At 45.8% G+C, this 16,798-nt stretch overlaps 1 protein-coding gene across 1 annotated transcript in view; it reads right to left on the bottom strand.

The window, feature by feature from the left end:
* The window catches only part of CUX1 (cut like homeobox 1), a 301,593-nt gene that overhangs the window by 74,365 nt on the left and 210,430 nt on the right, over positions 1–16,798 (bottom strand). The window contains exons 10-12 of the mRNA XM_069089141.1: positions 16,278–16,326; positions 6,700–6,804; positions 880–1,068 (exon numbers count right to left, since the gene is read on the bottom strand). Of these exons, the coding sequence (XP_068945242.1) occupies positions 880–1,068; positions 6,700–6,804; positions 16,278–16,326 (343 nt within the window). The remainder of the gene's footprint in view (positions 1–879; positions 1,069–6,699; positions 6,805–16,277; positions 16,327–16,798) is intronic.

The following is a 16,798-nucleotide window of genomic DNA, read 5'->3' as shown; positions in this document are numbered from 1 at the left end:
ACATGTGGAATAACCTACAAAGAAGGAAAAACCCTACAGCAAACAGGGCTGTCCCCTGCTGGACTGGGACACACTTCTTGGGGACTGGCGAGGCTGCACAAGGCTCAGGCCAGCCATGCTCCCTGCTCAATGAAATGTCCTCTTATCAAAAATAAATGGCCTCCCAAAAGGAAGTCTACCTCCTCACAATCCCAGCACACATATACCCACACCCACACCCACCCACACATACACAAATACGCACCCATATGTACACGAACACGTACACACACACACACACACACGCACACACACACACACACAGCCCAATTCTGCTGACAAGAAGCTCCTAGGGAGGGGTGACCAAGATGCCTCTCAACGACAGATGCCCTGGCTCCTTCTGGGAGTGGCACCCTTTGTAGCATTCAATCTGTTCATCTTCTCAGAGGCATGGTGAGGCTGAAACTCCAACGGGGAACAATGAAGCCCAGTTCATATACGAGCCTTTAAAACTGGAGTGAAATTTAACTCCTGCCTTTCCAGATAAGGAGAATTGAGAGGGAGCCTTCTGATGATCTCCTAGCAAGGCCAATTTGGGCCCTGAACAAAATGATTCGGGGTTTTCTTTTTTTTTTCTCCCACCTACAGTGAAGACCCCAAGAGCCCTTTTTAAGATCGTTCATCAAGTTGATGGCAAAGTCAGAGAGTCTTCCAATAACTAATTCCATTAATTTACTACCAACTTCTCCCAAAGGTGCATACGCTGTGTGGTCTAGATCCACAGCATCCAGAAGTGGTCATACTCATTGGCTCCCGGGCCAGACTGACTGTGCCTCGGAATCATGGTGGCCTGATCCCCTTGGGAGTGAGGATGGCCGTGAGGGCATGAGGAGCCCTTACCTTGAGGGTGCTGTTCTTGGCACTCAGCTGCTGCTCTAGCTGGGATATCTGGCTGGCCGAATTCTCTCGGAGCTTTGTCAGGCTGGCCTGGAGTCGCTGAACGTCTTCTACAAGTTGGGCGATCTCCCGCTCTTTGGCAGCCAGTTCAACTTCCAAGCTGGAACGGGTCAGTACCTCTATCGCCTGCTCCTAGGAAGAACAAAGCAGATGATGAAAACTGCAATAAGTCAAGTCAAGGGGCTGGGTTAACTGGGAGGGAGAATCAAGCCTTGGTCATGGGGGAAAACCACTGACAGAAAAGCCACCACGTTACCGCAGAAGACAGTCATGTTGAGGGATCCAGAGATGGGCAAAAATAGATTCAGCATTTTGACTAAATATTTCAGATTTGAAACAGGAACGTGACTTTTTAGGCTGGAAGCGATCTTAGCTATTACTCAATAGAATGGAAGATCCTTGTGAGGAGGGATTATTGCATTCTCTGTAGTGCCAGTGGGCTACTTAATGGATCCTTAGGGACTTAGTGTTTGATTTGCCTTTCTTTGTACCCCGAGCACTTAGCACAGGGCCCTCAGTAGGCACTTAACAGATCCACTGAACAATCAATCTAGTCCATTCTCCTCATTTTCGGAGTGAAAACAATGGATTGGGGGAGGTGACTGGCCTGACATCATGTAGGAAGTCTAGTGCCAGTATTTCAGCAGGCCTCACTGACTGTCCCATCAGAATGCAATCCAAGGCCCTTTCAAAGAGGTCAAAACAACTCCTCCAGATCCATTTCTAAATGAACTATTTGTAAGCTAATGAAGCCTACACAGTTGCATATAATCAGAGCCAAAATTTGCTAAAAGATCGGAGGTTCCTGCATAGGGACAAACGCAAGGTGCTTCTCACATAAAGTGACATAGTAATTTTTTTTTAAGCCAGATAAACAGACATTTAAAAAATGAACACCATCACCACTACCAAAACACCTGAAAAGTATTTATATAAAACATTCAAAGAGCAGTAACTGGTCAGCAGGCAGTAGGGCCTGTCACCAGGGTATGGGAATGACAGTGTGGAGGCTGGCATGTGCAGTCCCAAAAGTTCACCCCTGGGAGTTGACCTTCTCTATAGAAACAGCCAGTAGGAAGGGAGAACGCTGCCTTCTCCAAGTCAGGTTCACTTAGGCACGGAAAAGGAGGGAGGCAGGCAGGAAATGTCACATGCTAATCAGGTTGCCACCATGTTTTTCGCTTGGTAGTATGTGGTGGTTGACCAGTGAAACTATTCATGACGCGTTTCCCTCGAGAATTTCAGGATTTTTCTCCTGGATTTTCAAAGATGTACCTGAGGCTCCCTCTGCTATATGTATTTATTTATATAATGAGATACAATCTGTTTCCTCCAGGGTTCTAGAGGATAAAAAACGGCCCTGGGATTCTTAGTGAGATCTCTTTCCTGGTTTCTTATGCTTAGTCATCAAAACTGCCTTTCTCTTTGGTGAGGAACATTGCTGGAATACTCTTTATTCACTTGGTCAGAGTCACAGTATTCAGCGGCTATCCAGAAAACTGAATGCAGATCAAATAAAAATGATTTGCTGAGAGTCCACCATATGCTTAGCACTGTTCTAAGCATCATGAAGGTTGGAGAGTATAAGACGTTGTCACTGCCCTCGGTGGAATTAAAGTCCCCTTACAGACACAAGTCTGACTTAAGTGAAGTAATTATATAACAATTAGGGACTATATTAACAACCAGAGGATAAACTGTGTGATGTTAACTGAGGGAAGTAGGAGCTCAGAACAGGCAGAGAACAGTGTGGGCAGGAACAGTCAGAGAAAGGGAAATTTAAGAGTTGGGAGCCTAAACGAGGCCTTGGAAAATGGGGAATATTTAGAAACCAGCAATTTAGGCCAGGGAACTACGGGAACAAAGGTACAAATGAGTGTGGAATGAATCAAGGAAAGTGCATTTGCTGGCCTGCGTTGGGGGAAAGGAAAGCAAGAGGGGCTGGAGGAGGCCAGCAAACAAACCTACTGATACAGAATGCTGAATACTGCGAGGGACAAGTGGATGAAAGCACAGACCGTGATTCTGGAGAGGCCGAGGGTGCAGATGTACCCCGCGTTTGGTGTACTGCACCCTCAGTCAATGTCCACTGCCTCCCAGAACTAGAGAGGGCAGCGGAGGAAACACGGCCAGCAGCACGGAGGGAGATCCACGGGGAGCCGAAACAGCAATGGGGACTGGAAGGGACGGTGGGCGCCAGGGCCGTGTCACTGGGCCGCCAATGCAAGAAGGGGATGTGGAAATGCCCCGCAAAAAGAAGGTGGAAGGAGCTGCCGCACCCAGCCTAACACAGGCATAACTGGCTGGCTCTGGAGGCATCCGGGCTCAGTTTCCCAGTGCCTCAAAGAGGGAGAGTTCTTAGAGGGGGGAAAAACACAGGTGGCATGAAGGACCCCCAAGTGACTGACAGGGTGTGCATACCTGTCTGGGCCATGTCAGCCTATACACAGGCCCATCAGGGAAGGCTCTCCTCGGCTCTTCCCATCCAAGAGGAATGAGATGTAAAGGGCTATCAAAAATCAAGGGAAAACCTATTTTTAAAATAAGACTGGATGGAGTGGGATGAGTCAAACAACTGAAAGTAAATGATGAGAGTTAAACTTTTCTTTTTACCAATGACAGAAAGAAAACCATTGAAGCCATCCAAGAACGTGGGCCTCAATTCACCTCTTCCCTCTTTGTTTAATGTAAGACTAGCTTCTCCTCCTCTATTTAACCCCTTGCTCTTCACTCTTTATCATGAATTCCATTCAACTGCCAATCTACCGACAAGCATTTATTAAGCACTTCCTGTGTACCTCCCACTAAGACACTGGACGTATACATCAATGAAAAGGTATCTACTAAGTGCTTTCTACGGGCAAAACACGGGAGAAATGAAGATTAAAGTAAGACCGTTCCACCTCTCTTTCTGCTTCTCTCTCTCTCCTCCTTTGGAAACAGTTCCTGCCCTCGAGGTACTTTAATTCTAGCAGGGAGGAGGACAGGGAGATTTCCTCGCTCTTTTGTTTGTCTCTTCTCACCCAAGAGGGGCTCAGTGAATATGTGTCAAGTGAATGGACAAGAGGATGAAAGGAATAATTATCACATATGTGACGTTACACAAAATCTCATGATGGTTGGGCTCATTTAGCTTTAGAGACAGATGTATGCTGGCAGGAACACAAGGCCTGAGGTCTGGAGCCTTGCCAGTCATATGACTCTGGGCCTCAACTTCCCCATCTGAAAAATGAGGATAAAATCCCTGCTCGGCCCGTGTCCCATATAGTTGTAAAGATCAAAGGAGAGAACAGACATGAAACACTTTTTAAAAAGACTTGGTAATGCTACACAAATGTGGGGTCTTAACGCTTATTATAGTTTTATGTAGGCTCCCCAACGCCTGGAAAATAAAAGAAGCAGAAACAATCAGCTGATTAGGATTTCAGGAACACAGAGCTAGGGTTGGAATGTAAGTCTGAGGCCACTCTGGCCCCCCCTCATTTTACAAACGCCCCAAACGATCCCTGTTGACACTGTGACAGAAGCTACTGACCCTGCTCTTTCTTGGCCAAATTATGATCACTAAGCCCGTTTTGTTCATTTCCCCCTCCTGAAGTCCTGGCTGGCTTCTGATTGGCAGGGCTTTGAAGTAACTGAAAGGTTTGCTTGTGGAAAAGCCAGGCAGAGTCCTGTGAGGGCTCCCACCTCCTCCTCCACCTAACCAATATAATGTAAACACAACTTAGGCGGCCCTCTAAGTGCTCAGGATCCCCCAGCACCCACAACTTAGCCTGTTTACAGAATCCCCTTCTCAAAACGTTTGATACGATGCTGGGGACTGGAGCAAGAAAGAGTATTTAAGACACTGGGCCCACGCAGGGTGAGTGATGGGCATCTCCCAAATACCAAGGGGGATCTCAGTGGATTCAGGAAGGGTCGTCTGGGAAAATTTTGGAACACTCGTGTCACAAAGGGACACAGAGAACAAGGGGACACCTGATATCTAAGGCCTCTGCTCTTTCTTTGGAAGGAGATGCTATTGTCAACGGAATAGCGAGTTTAGAATAATTAAGTAATGTAAGCCTCTGTCCACCTAGTTACATGATTGTACTTAAGTCTCTTGATCCATCTCACTCTCAGTTTTCTTTTCTGTAAAATGGGTATAAACTTAACAGGGTTGCTGAGGGTATCAAATGAGATAGCATAAAGTCCACGGCAATCCTTAAAGATTTAATACATTTCAGCTATTATTGGGTTTATTATTATCTCTATTATTAATTCTACTCATATTAGTTATATAGTTAGAAATTTCCCTATAGTTAATTAATATTTTATATTTTTATCACATATAAAATTATATATTATATATAATTATGAATAATTATTTCTATTATTATTATTAAATAAGAAATAAAGCCCTTTTCACAGGATCGCTGACCTAGGGCTGGAAGGGACCTCAACAACCATCTAGTCTGACCCTCCTCATTTTGCACATGAGGAAACTGAGGCCTAGAGAGGTCATATAACTTATTCTGGGTCACACAGCAAGAAGCACCTGAGCTGGGACTGGAGCCCAGGTCTTTCAGATTCTAAGTTCAGCACTTTATCTGTTAGGCCACTCCAACTCATCCCAATTTAATTACATAATTTTAGAGCTGGAAGAAACTTTCACCATCTTTTCATTCAACTCTGTTCCAAGTTTCTTTCTGATTCAGCATTCAAAATGTTTTTGATAATCATTTCACTCAGAGGAAACTGAGGCAGAGGAGGCTGACCTGGGTCTTGAACTTGTGATTTTTCCATGCATGGACTCACTCAATCTTGACCTTTTGCCTGATTTTGTTTTGTTTTAGTGCAGAAGCCAATTTCCTTCTTTCTTTTTTTTTGGGTAAATGTGGGTGGTTTGGGGGAAAGAGAATTAGTCAAAATTGAGATTCTAAAAGTGTGACGGTCTACACAAATTCATGTATTGGGGAAACCAAACCTCTGAAGTCAACTTGGCCAAGACCTACATGAGTCAGATTTCTAGGTAAGAGGTGATTGTAGAAATTTTTAGAAATCCTGGAAAAAAATCAGGAAATTGACAAACTGATTAAGTGGAGGGTCCAAGATTTACATTCTGCTTCTGAAGAAGCCGTATTTATCAGCTTCGGCTCAAACCACTAGAGAAAATAAGGGAAGGTTGTTATTTATTATCTCTGCTCTGCCTAGCAAACGAGGAGCTCTTTCTCAGTGGGGACGGCACATTCAATGTAAGAAAATAAACAAAGACGACCAAATTTTTCTGGTTTGATTAAAAACATCCTACCCCCACAGCTACAGAAGATGGCAGTCCTCTTATGACTATTACAAGGCCTCAGGACCATGGTGTCCATCTCACGGGCTTGCTGAAACAAATATTACTATCTTAATAACAGAGGTCAGATATAACTGCTGATTTCTATTGTTTTTCTTTTACAGTTTCTATAACCAAGATACTATCCTACATTCCTACTATCTCTCCAGCCTGGGAAGATAAATGTTTGCCTGCTCAACAAATTTCTTTCCTTTGGGTGTGACCTTCTGATTCAATAAGCAGTCCCCTATAATGTAACCTGGTTAAAATCATGTTCCCTGAAAATATAAATTGGTTTTAGTTTAAAATATCAATTTCAAAATAAGAATCGGGGTAAGGAAAGATGTCACTCCACCCCCCAGCCCAGCCACAAATATAAACTGCAGATGTCGGATCACATGAATGTCAGAAACCTGTAAGAGCCAGTAAATATTCTATTCTCTCACCACATCGGGCGCCTTCTGGATCTGCGTGGCGAGCTGGAGAGATTTGTTAGCTGACGAGAGTTGTTCCCTTAAGGTCTCTGCCTCTCTCTGAGCCACCTCTGCCCTCTGAAGGAAATGAAAAGGGTTGGAAAGAGAAAGTACGTTCAGTTTAACAACTGACAATTATTACAGGAACATTCATCAATTCATGCCTGACTGACTATAATTGATTTTCCTAAACACTCAACCTAATAAATGCTAGAAAAAAACATAGAATGTGATGGATTTTTATTTTAAACAGTACAAGGAAGAAATAATTGAGCGATTATGACAGTAATTTAACGCTAGGAGCAAGGAATCCCCTGCTGATACTAATGCTGCGGCCCACTGAATTTCCCAGACTGAATAAATACAAGTGGAAATGGAGTCTTTTGATTCAATTTCTTTCTCTTCTCATAGACCAAGAAGATTTTATTGCAGGCTTACTCTTGGGAGTAATTCTCACGGGTAAACAGTGAATTAAAGACACTTTGGCCATTCTCCCCCGAAAACCACGCACAATGTTGGTCTTGTTTTTCTTCAGAAAGTATTTCCATAAACGCGAAGGGCGTAAAGGCGGCTTCTCCTGCGAGAGTGAGGGTTTGCTCGACATGGTTAACCCTTCGCCTCACACTGATTCCCAACATCCAACAGCTAGAAATGTGCTAGTCCTGGCCCAGTTTATAAAGTGAACTGGGGCAGGGGAGGAGGAAGAGAAGAAACATAGACTTTGGGGAGAGACAAGGAGGGAAGGATGAGAGATATTCTGAGAAAAGGCAGACAGGAAGCCAACAAGAGATTCTGTATGTCCCCATCCAACCAAGAATTCCTATTGGAGGTCCACAAAAGAAAAACAGACATAAAGAGCAAACAGCCATGCACTTCTGCAAGGCACAAGGGGGAACAACAATGTCTGGCGGCTCTAATATTTAGCAAACTCCCCTAGACTGTTTCCCAATTACTGAGCTCTTAGCCTCCATTTCACAATGGCTCCTGAAAGTGCACTGGGCAGAATCTGGAGCAGCTTCCTGCCTAGATGAGGTTTATTTGGACTCGCTCACAAAGAAGAAGCATGCTTAAACTAACTAGGATATTTATTATTTTTTCTTCATTTGTATAAAAACATTTAGCCAATAATTTTAAGTACCCAAGGAAAAACAGAACAAAAAAGTTAGTATGCCGTGATACTTTCTGTTGCATCCAGTGTGGGATAAGTAATGGGTTTTGCAGCCTTAAGCAATTTTGCTGATGGCTTCCATTCAGAGCAGCATTGTTTTGAGATTCTGTTCACTTTGCATGCAAACAAACCACAGAGGATATTTCTAATAGATGTTACATCTGCATATACTGTATGCTGTCAGCTGCCCTTCCTTCTCGCATATTTTCCCTAGCCGATTTCACACATCTGTTGTAATCTTGTGAATAATATTAAACTCAATTTCACAGTATGCCTTGCCATGAAGAGGATGGCTTAAGGTGGAAGGTAGGGCTCCAACAAAACAGCCACAAAGAGAGCTGGTGAGCAGCGCACCTGGGCAGGCTGAATTCTCTCTCACCGATGCCAATCCCTAAATTATTAACCCTGCAAAATCTTTTATTTATCGTGAAACACTGTTCCAAGTTTCTTTCTGATTCAGCATTCAAAATGTTTTTGATAATCACTTCATCACTCAGAAAAATTTACCCTTCCGATTTAGCTAAATCCTCTGGCGCAAAATCCCTTCAACGCTGCCATGAAAATGAGTATTTTGACATTAGTTCTTTCATTGACTATGAAAATATTATCCTGCCCAGAAAAGAAACCGTCATGGAACCAACCAATAGGTTATAACCATGGCATCGACTTTGCCTTAAAAAAAAAAAAAAGGCTGGTGCTGGATCACACGAGAGCAGAAACAACACGGCCGGCCGCCATGCTGGGTTCACGAAGGGCTGGCTCCACAATGGGCAGAGAATGACCACCGATTGATGCTCCTCTGCTCCAAGGAAGCTCTTCTTTGGCAGCCATATCTTTTTATCACATTTCACTGGACTCTGTTATTTCAATGTAACTTGCTTCAAAACTCCCTCAACTTTCTGACGTCCACAGTTCAACAATGACATTGACTTTGTCTAGAGTGAGGATCCCACGTGGCAGAATGACAAGCCAGCTAAACCCCTTTGAACTCTGGGATGATTTTAGACTCTGGAACCCTGGAAAAGAGGTTCTCGCTGGATCTCGTTGGACAGACACTGTAGGTGTCTTTATTTAAAAATTAATATTTTTTATTACAAAGTTAACAACCTCACCAAAAATAAAGTAAAAACAGCCCACCTTCAATATGATCGCATAATTGGAAACATCTACAATAAAAATAGACTTGAATGAGCCCCTGTTACTACTAATAACGCATCAGTTTTATGCTCCTTTCTGGTAGTTTTCTGCCCTTCTGCTCAGGGTGCTAAATCTTGCTCCCATTGTATTTATATAAGTATTATGTATCTGTGCTATTCTTCCTCTTCAATTCTACCATTTGCATTATTCCATGTTTATTTACGCATCTGTGATTTCAACGGCACAAGAACATTACAATATACACACATGCCCCGGTTTTTTTTCAGACAATTCTTAATCACTATATTATATGGGGTCCCCCTCACCTCTTTTTAGCAGTACAAATAAATAAGTGACGAATCTTTCTTACAGAGATAGGATTTAATATTAGAAAAAAAGCCAACTGATCCTTTGGTTGAAATCTTCATAATGGGGCATGGGTCAAATAGTATGGGCAACCCTTGTTCTTGAGAAATTAAGTGACTTGCCCAGGGTCCCCTGGTCACTCACTGTCTGAGGCAGTATTTGAAGTTGGGTCTCCCTGAATCCAGTGCGCCCCCTCCGTGGTCTAGAACCCTCCCTTGCGTTGGCCCACAGATTTTTCTAGTTCACTTACTCCCTGTGCTAATTCCCTGTTCAGGGCCACACGTGCCATGCTTTGCTCCTCTCGCCTTTCAGCGAAGGATCAATATTCTCTCTGCTACATTCAGGAGTATCTTGAAATACAGTTATCAAATTATTAAGGAATCAGGTTCACGGATCCTCTGATCTAAGGAGAGCTGGTTCGAGGGGGAAGGGAGGCTCTCTACCATGATGTTTTGCTGCTCGGGCAGCCACTGATTTCTTGGAGGAAGAATTGGGGCACGCAGCTAAGGAGATTGAAGTGGTTTGAGTGGAAGTGGCCCTAATGACTCCCATTCAATGAGAGCGGTTGATCTGCTGAGATGGATGGACATCACACACTGGAAGTTCTTTACACGGATGCCCCCTCCGCCTGTCCCCCAAAATATCACCTCCCCCTGTTTTTGCTTTTTGGAGGGGGAAAGGCAGGGCAATTGGGGTTAAGTGATCTGCCCAAGGTCACACAGCTAGCATGTGTCTGAGGCTGGATTTGAACTCAGGTCCTCCTGACTGCAGGGCCAGTGCTCTGTTCACTGCGCCACCTAGCCACCCCTAAAATGTCAACTCTTAATAGGAATCACTCTCCTGGGAAGAGGGAGGCCCATGAGCCCGGCTAGCCTCAGTGCCTTCACAGAGCGGCTTCACCATGGATTCTTGGGGATGAGGTGCTCTGTCACCATCCCCCGACCCCCTGGTTCAATGTCTGTCTAACTTTCTGAAACAATGTGGCCCTGGTCCCGGCTCCTCCATGGGTGGAGTCCCCTCCACAAGAACCTACATTCTTTGGGGAGAAAAGACTCTTTGCTTTTGGTTCTGAATCCAGCCAGAGGCACTAGCCAGGGCTTGTCTGCTTGGCCTCAGACACATTTTTGCTGTGTGATCCTGGGTAAGTCATCTCATCTCTGCCTTAAATTCCTCATCTGTAAAATGGGGATAACCTCCCTTCCAGGGCTGTTGGGGGAACCAAATAATGATGGTAAAGTGCTCAACACATCACCCACACCAATTCCCTTCTCTTCCCTGGTAAAGGCTTTACTCCACACCCCCCCCCCCCCCCCCCCCCCCCCCCCCCCCTTCCCCTCCTCACACCATCCCATCTAGTATTTCATTGAGGCATGGAACTCCCTCCCTCAATACAGGAGGGACCTGCTGGGCACCTTATAGCCTCAGGGACGGGCCAGGGTGCTTGAGGTAAAGTGACCTGCCCAAGGTCACTGGGCCTCTAGGTCTCAGAGGGAGGAATAGAATCCAAGTCTTTTGGGCTCCGGCTGCCTCACTGTTACCCTAAGCAGATTAATGAGACAGAAAGCTGCCTGAGAAGGGGGAAGCCAGGTGGTGCTGAGCATAGAATGCTGGGCCTAGAATCAGGAAAACATGAGTTCAGATCCCTCTTCTGACACCAGGCACTGTATGACCCTGGCCAGTCACTCCTCCTGTCATCTCTAAAATGGGAATAAGGATGGCAAAGACCTCCCAGGGTTGCTGGGGGGATCCAGGGCTTTGCAAGCCTTGCCTCCTGGCGCTGCTTTCCATGAGCTCCCCTGAGGCCCCCCAGGCTGGCTATGCTTAGTTTTACTTACTCTGAAATAAGGTCTCCACCATAATCTCTCCAGGTAGTCCTGATCTCCAACACCTTGCAAAACTGAGCCTTCTTTTGAGCCCTCTTGGTGGCTCTGTGCTCTCAGGCCCTCCTTGGCCCACTCCTCTGAGGGCACGGGATGCAGCCTGGGGAATCATTTAAGGTGGGAGGGTGGAGATGACACAAGGCAAGCTAACCCAGAGTCAGAGTGCTCAGAGCTCAGCGCCCCAGCAGAAGCCAATTCCAACTTCAAATATTAACGAGCTCCTTAAGTCCCAAGACAGGACTTGATATGATTTTAAAGCACAAAGTTGTTTTTCTTTATTTATCACACTGACTTGAAAGTTCAGAATCTTTATTGCTCCCAATTAAAATAGTGGGTATTAAAGCAAGAACTCTCTGGTTTAACAAACAGGTGTAAATGAGACGCGTACTTAATTGATGCTGCTGACAAGTTCTCTGTTATCCCACAATGGAAGCAGCACTGTGCTGGTGATAAAATGTAGCTATGGGTCTCAGAAGGACATTCTGCCTATATGTCTCATGCAAAAATAACGCAATATGCCAATGAACTATTAAATTGCTTCTCCTGAGGCTTCTTCTGACGGAGAAAACAATGTAGGCGCATGGACAGAATGGCTCCTTGGGCTGGCTGACTCTTCTCTCTCGATATAGCCCCCTCTGTCATACCCCCTCCTGCGTCTGGGGTCTCCTGTGGGACCAAAGGCTCAGCAGAAATGGCAGCTTGGGTCACGTCGGCTTCAGGAAGGAGAAAATGGCCCTGAGTGTCACTGCTGAGGCCATGGATTGCCTCGAATGGGCTCCCAGCTGTGTTTCAGTCATGTCTCTACAGTCCCCTGGGTCTTCTCCCCCTCAATTACTCTTTTGACTAGTCAGGACTTTTGTCTGTCTTATAAATTCCTTTCTCAAGTCTTCACATGACGAGTAATGTCATTTCAGATCAACCAGCATGTTCCCTGACATCACCTGTGAACTCCCCGTCTGGTGCCATCTTCTGGGAAGGCTGCAGGTGACTTCAGACGGCTCAGTTACCTTTCGGAACATGCTTGGGGCCAAAGCGTGGCACGGTGCCCAGGGTGGTGGCCTCATTGTATATAAAATGGTCAAGACAACGCCAGCTTATTCCTAAGAGTCATCAAAATGAGTTGGAAAGCTAGGCTGGTGTTACAAAATCCCATGTCATTTGACCCTATAATTCAATTGGCAAGAACTCTCGCCTACAAAGCAAATGGGCTTCTTTTTCAAACATTTAATTTAATTCAACAAATACTTATCGTGGCCTATGTGTCCGGAGCAATGGTTGGGGCTGGGGGTGAAATGAAAAGACTACCGAGTTCCTGCTCTTAAGAGGCTTCCGTTCTCTATCCAGGGTTCCTCCCCTCCTTTGTGCCATGGATCCCCTGGGTAATCTCTGGTGAAGCCTATGGGTCCCCTCTCAGACTAAGGGCTCAATGCACAAAGTACAGTGATTACAAAGGAAACCCAGTTATTGCAATAGTTATTAAAACACCAATACAAGCTCACAGGGACCAGGTCAGGCGTCTCTGTCCCAGTGGAGTCATGTGGGTGTGAAGGCACAGCCTACGGTCCTTTAGAAAGGACAAGCATCAAGTGAATGAAGAGATGCTATAAATTAAAAGGCCTGCCCAACAGGAGAGAAGGTGAGCTTCCTGAGGACAGGGTTGTTTCATTCTGGCTGTTGCATCCCATGCTTGGTTCACAGTAGGTGCCTCCTGATTGATTCAACGATGGGTAAAAGCTTTTGGGAAACCCAGGCCACCCATGACTTAAGCACACTCAAACCATGTACCAAGGGTTTAGATCTGTGGATAGGAGACCAAGATTACTGTATAATTATTTAACAGAGGAAATTAAAGCACAATATTACCATTCTTGAAAGAAAGGGAAACATAAAAAGATTTTTCTCCTACCACGTCTAAACAGCCAAAGCCTTGAAGATCATTACTGGTGGTCAATAAATGGATGAATGAGCAATCAATAAGCCCTTTCTCAGTGAGAGGTACTGGCCAAAACTTTACCCACAAGGTCCTCTTGACCTGCTTCTTTTCCCTCTCCCCAATAAACAAAAGTCAAGCAGATGACGAGTGTTGTAATACTGGAATTCCATTTCCTTTCTTACTTTCTTGGCCCCCATGTCATAAAGGACACACTCTATGCTCTGAGTGGCTGCCGGGGGAGGTTGTGTTAACGTCAGTCAGTTGTCTACCTTGTGCCATTTACACACGGCGGCTTGGGGGGGGGTCCCCATTGAGGGGCCACAGCCCAAAGCAGCGATCTGGGAGCTAAAGGATGGATTTTAACAGCACCAGGTCAGCGCAAGTCTGGGCAAATCATTCACCCTCCCTGGGATGGAGGCCACCCAGCTGTAAAACTGGGTGGAGAGAGGCCGCAGCCCGTGTTATACTAGAACTGAGCTTTCATGGGCAAACATGCTCAATACAGCCTTGGGTTCCTCTTACCTCAAAAAGAGCACAAGACAGAGTTGGTGCCAGTTTTGATTTTTAAACAGCTGCATTAGCTGCAGAGGCAAAGCCAAGCCTGGGTGGAGGTCTTCAAGAGAAACTTGGAAGGATTTTGACCCTTGGGTCGGGGACATGACCATGGTCGAGGCTGGAGGGTCGAGGGACAGAAACTAGCACCAGAAGCTAGAAGATACAAGGCGGGGGGGGGGGGGGGCCCAAACCCTACCCACATAATGAGTCTTGGGCAGCCCATGACTGGGCGGGGGGGGGGAGGGCGGAGTTCACACCATGGGGAGGGGGGTCTCCTTTCTGGAGAGCCAACAAAAAAGGGATGGGAAGCATCAGGAGTTAGGAGGTGTCTGAGCAGAGGCCTGAGGACTGTCGGTCAGTCATGGGCTGCCCAAGACTCATTATGTGGGTAGGGTTTGGGCCCTTCCATCTCCCAGACTTGATCCCCCATAAGCATGAGGACATAAAATCTGGGACCCATAAACTTGTTTAAAAAAATTGTTAACTTTATGTCAACATAATTGGTTTGCTTTGTAATCCTATGTAATTAATTTGACACGTTTAAAACCAGGATTCCAGGAGTGGTCGATAGGCTTTAGCAGATGGCTTATGACACAAACAGAGGCAAGGATCTCTACCTTAGGGGGTCTATAACAAAACTATGGCTCTCTGGGGCTTCAGGGAAAATTTAAAATCTTTGAAAAATTATTATACTTTTCTTCTTTCTTAATCAAAGGATATGGACTATAATTTAGCTTCTTTCTGATGAACCAGTCATCATTATGAATATTCAATAGTCAATAATGCTATATACTATATCTTTATTGTATAAATAACACACATAATATATACAATGTGTATATATACTTGAGTTTATATGTGTATACACCAATATATGTATATATATAAATGTAAATACATGTATATGTATATATGTGTGTATACACACACACACATACACAAATAACGAATTGTATCTCAAAACCCACTGATACGTAGGATGTGTGTCCCTGGGCCAACTGTTCCCTTAACAATGTTTTTTGAGTTTCTCTTTCTGCTTTTCATAATTCTTTAATCTTATAAGATCAGACTAAGAACTGGAAGAAAGCTGAGGCCACTAAGTCCAACCCTCTCATTTTACAGAGGAGGAAATGAGGTCCAGAGAGGTCTGGTGCCTTGGACAGGGCTGCACAGCTCCTGAGTGTCTGAGGCAAGATTTGCATCCAAGTCCAGACCTCTATTTACTGCCCCATCTGGCTGCTCCCACTCTCCCCTGACTTGCAGCCAGCTGACGTTGCCACCCTTTCCTGATCTCCTGCAACAAGGCAGCTTTACTCCCCCTAATCTACTTTGACCATCACAAGCCTGTTAACACTATACACAAAGTCGGAGTCGGTAAGTATTAAGGGAGGTTCTTTGAGAACTTGTCTTTCCCCTCTTCCCTCCACACAGATAGGCATTCCCAATCCCCAGCTGTCAGTGCCTTCCTCACCCCCAGCTGATCTTGGATTCACTGAGTGTCTGTTTTGGGGGACAGAGTGCTGGACCTGGGGACAAGAAGACCCTGATTCAAATCCCACCTCAGACACTAAGCTCTGCGACTCTGGGAAAGTCAATCTCTGCCTATCTCAATTCCCCCATCTGTAACATGGGGGCAAACCTGAGAAGGTCTCTGTGAGGCTCAAATGAAACGTGTGTGAAGTTCTGCACAAACCTTGCAGGGCCTCATTAATGTCAATCCTATCATCATCAACATGAATGGAAAAGCTATCTCATGAAGAGAGTAAAAGCTCTCTGAGGGCAGGGCCCAGTTCATTTTTGTCTCTGTATTTCCAACCCCTAGAAGTGTTAGCTGATGGACTGACTGAGGATGGCGTTACACACACACACACACACACCCGGGACCAACCAGGTCAGACGTTCTGGCTGCTCAGATGCCCTCTGTGCTTTCTTCCTCATACTTGGCCATGTTCCAGACAGCTGAGGTCCAGCTCAGGTGTGGGCCCAATGAGCACAGAGATGTGGTCCTGAGCTGTGGGGGACTTCACAGCCGGACAGAACGTAGTGGGGCCCAGCTGGCCCAGGAACAAGCATCCTTCATTCATCACAAAGTGCCAGATTTCCCACTCGCCTCCAGGATGCGATACTGAATCCTGCACGGAAGATGGCGTGCTCGACACTGCGAGCGTGTGGGCTGACTCTAGCTCTGGATTATGAGACAGAAGACACAGGCCTCAAAAAGCAGCAGCCTTTTTGTAGGTAAGATTCACTCCTGGAGCCCAGCACTGCTGGGAGCAAAGGGCTTTGGTGGGGAAAGAAAAATTCCCCGGATTTTTCACGTAGTTTTATACTCGGAACATCAGAAGGTGTGTCGAGTGTTAGACAGGGCTGCCGGACACAGAAGAGCCCAGAGCAATCACCCCTTCACCTCAGAGGGAGAGCAACATGCCCAAGGTGCCACTGAGCCCTCTCCCCCACTGCCCAAACCAGGAGGCGCTGAGTCTGTTCTCCCCAAACCCATTAAAAGTCTTACCTGATTTGCTCTTTCAAGGTCGGTCATGATCATCTCAATTTCATCGGCCCTAGGGAGAAGTGAGAGAGGGGAAACACTTTAGTGAGCAGTCATGCAAGGCCTCAAAGGCGCCGAAGGTTCAAGCCTTCTGATAACGATGCAGCCACATGCAAAAGCCTGGATTCACAGAGTCTGAAGTGAGAGTCAAAACTGATAAGTGAAACCTTCACCACAGCTGTGGTTACACAGGAGGCGATGTGGGCTGGGGCTGTGTTGGGTGGCAAGCTCTGCCCCTGCTGGGCCTTCCCCCATCTGCACTGGAACACCCCGAGACAAAGGCTCTCACCTGTCTCAGGCATGGGCCACCACTCCCAGATTCTCTTTCATTTTTAAAGTACCTTTTCCCAACACTTTAGGGCAGGTGTACAACATGATAGGTACAGAGACCCCCAGTAAGGGAGGAGGAGAGATACAGAGAGAGGGAGAGAAGGAGAGACAGAGACAGACAGAGACAGAGACAGAGAGACAGAGAGGGAGAGAGA

The sequence above is a fragment of the Petaurus breviceps genome, unplaced genomic scaffold (genome assembly GCF_028583685.1).
Source record: "Petaurus breviceps papuanus isolate PSGF00001 unplaced genomic scaffold, PetGlider_PUasm1.0 186, whole genome shotgun sequence".
In the NCBI taxonomy this organism is placed as follows: Eukaryota; Metazoa; Chordata; class Mammalia; order Diprotodontia; family Petauridae; genus Petaurus; species Petaurus breviceps.
This window is presented reverse-complemented; position numbering and strand designations above follow the sequence as displayed.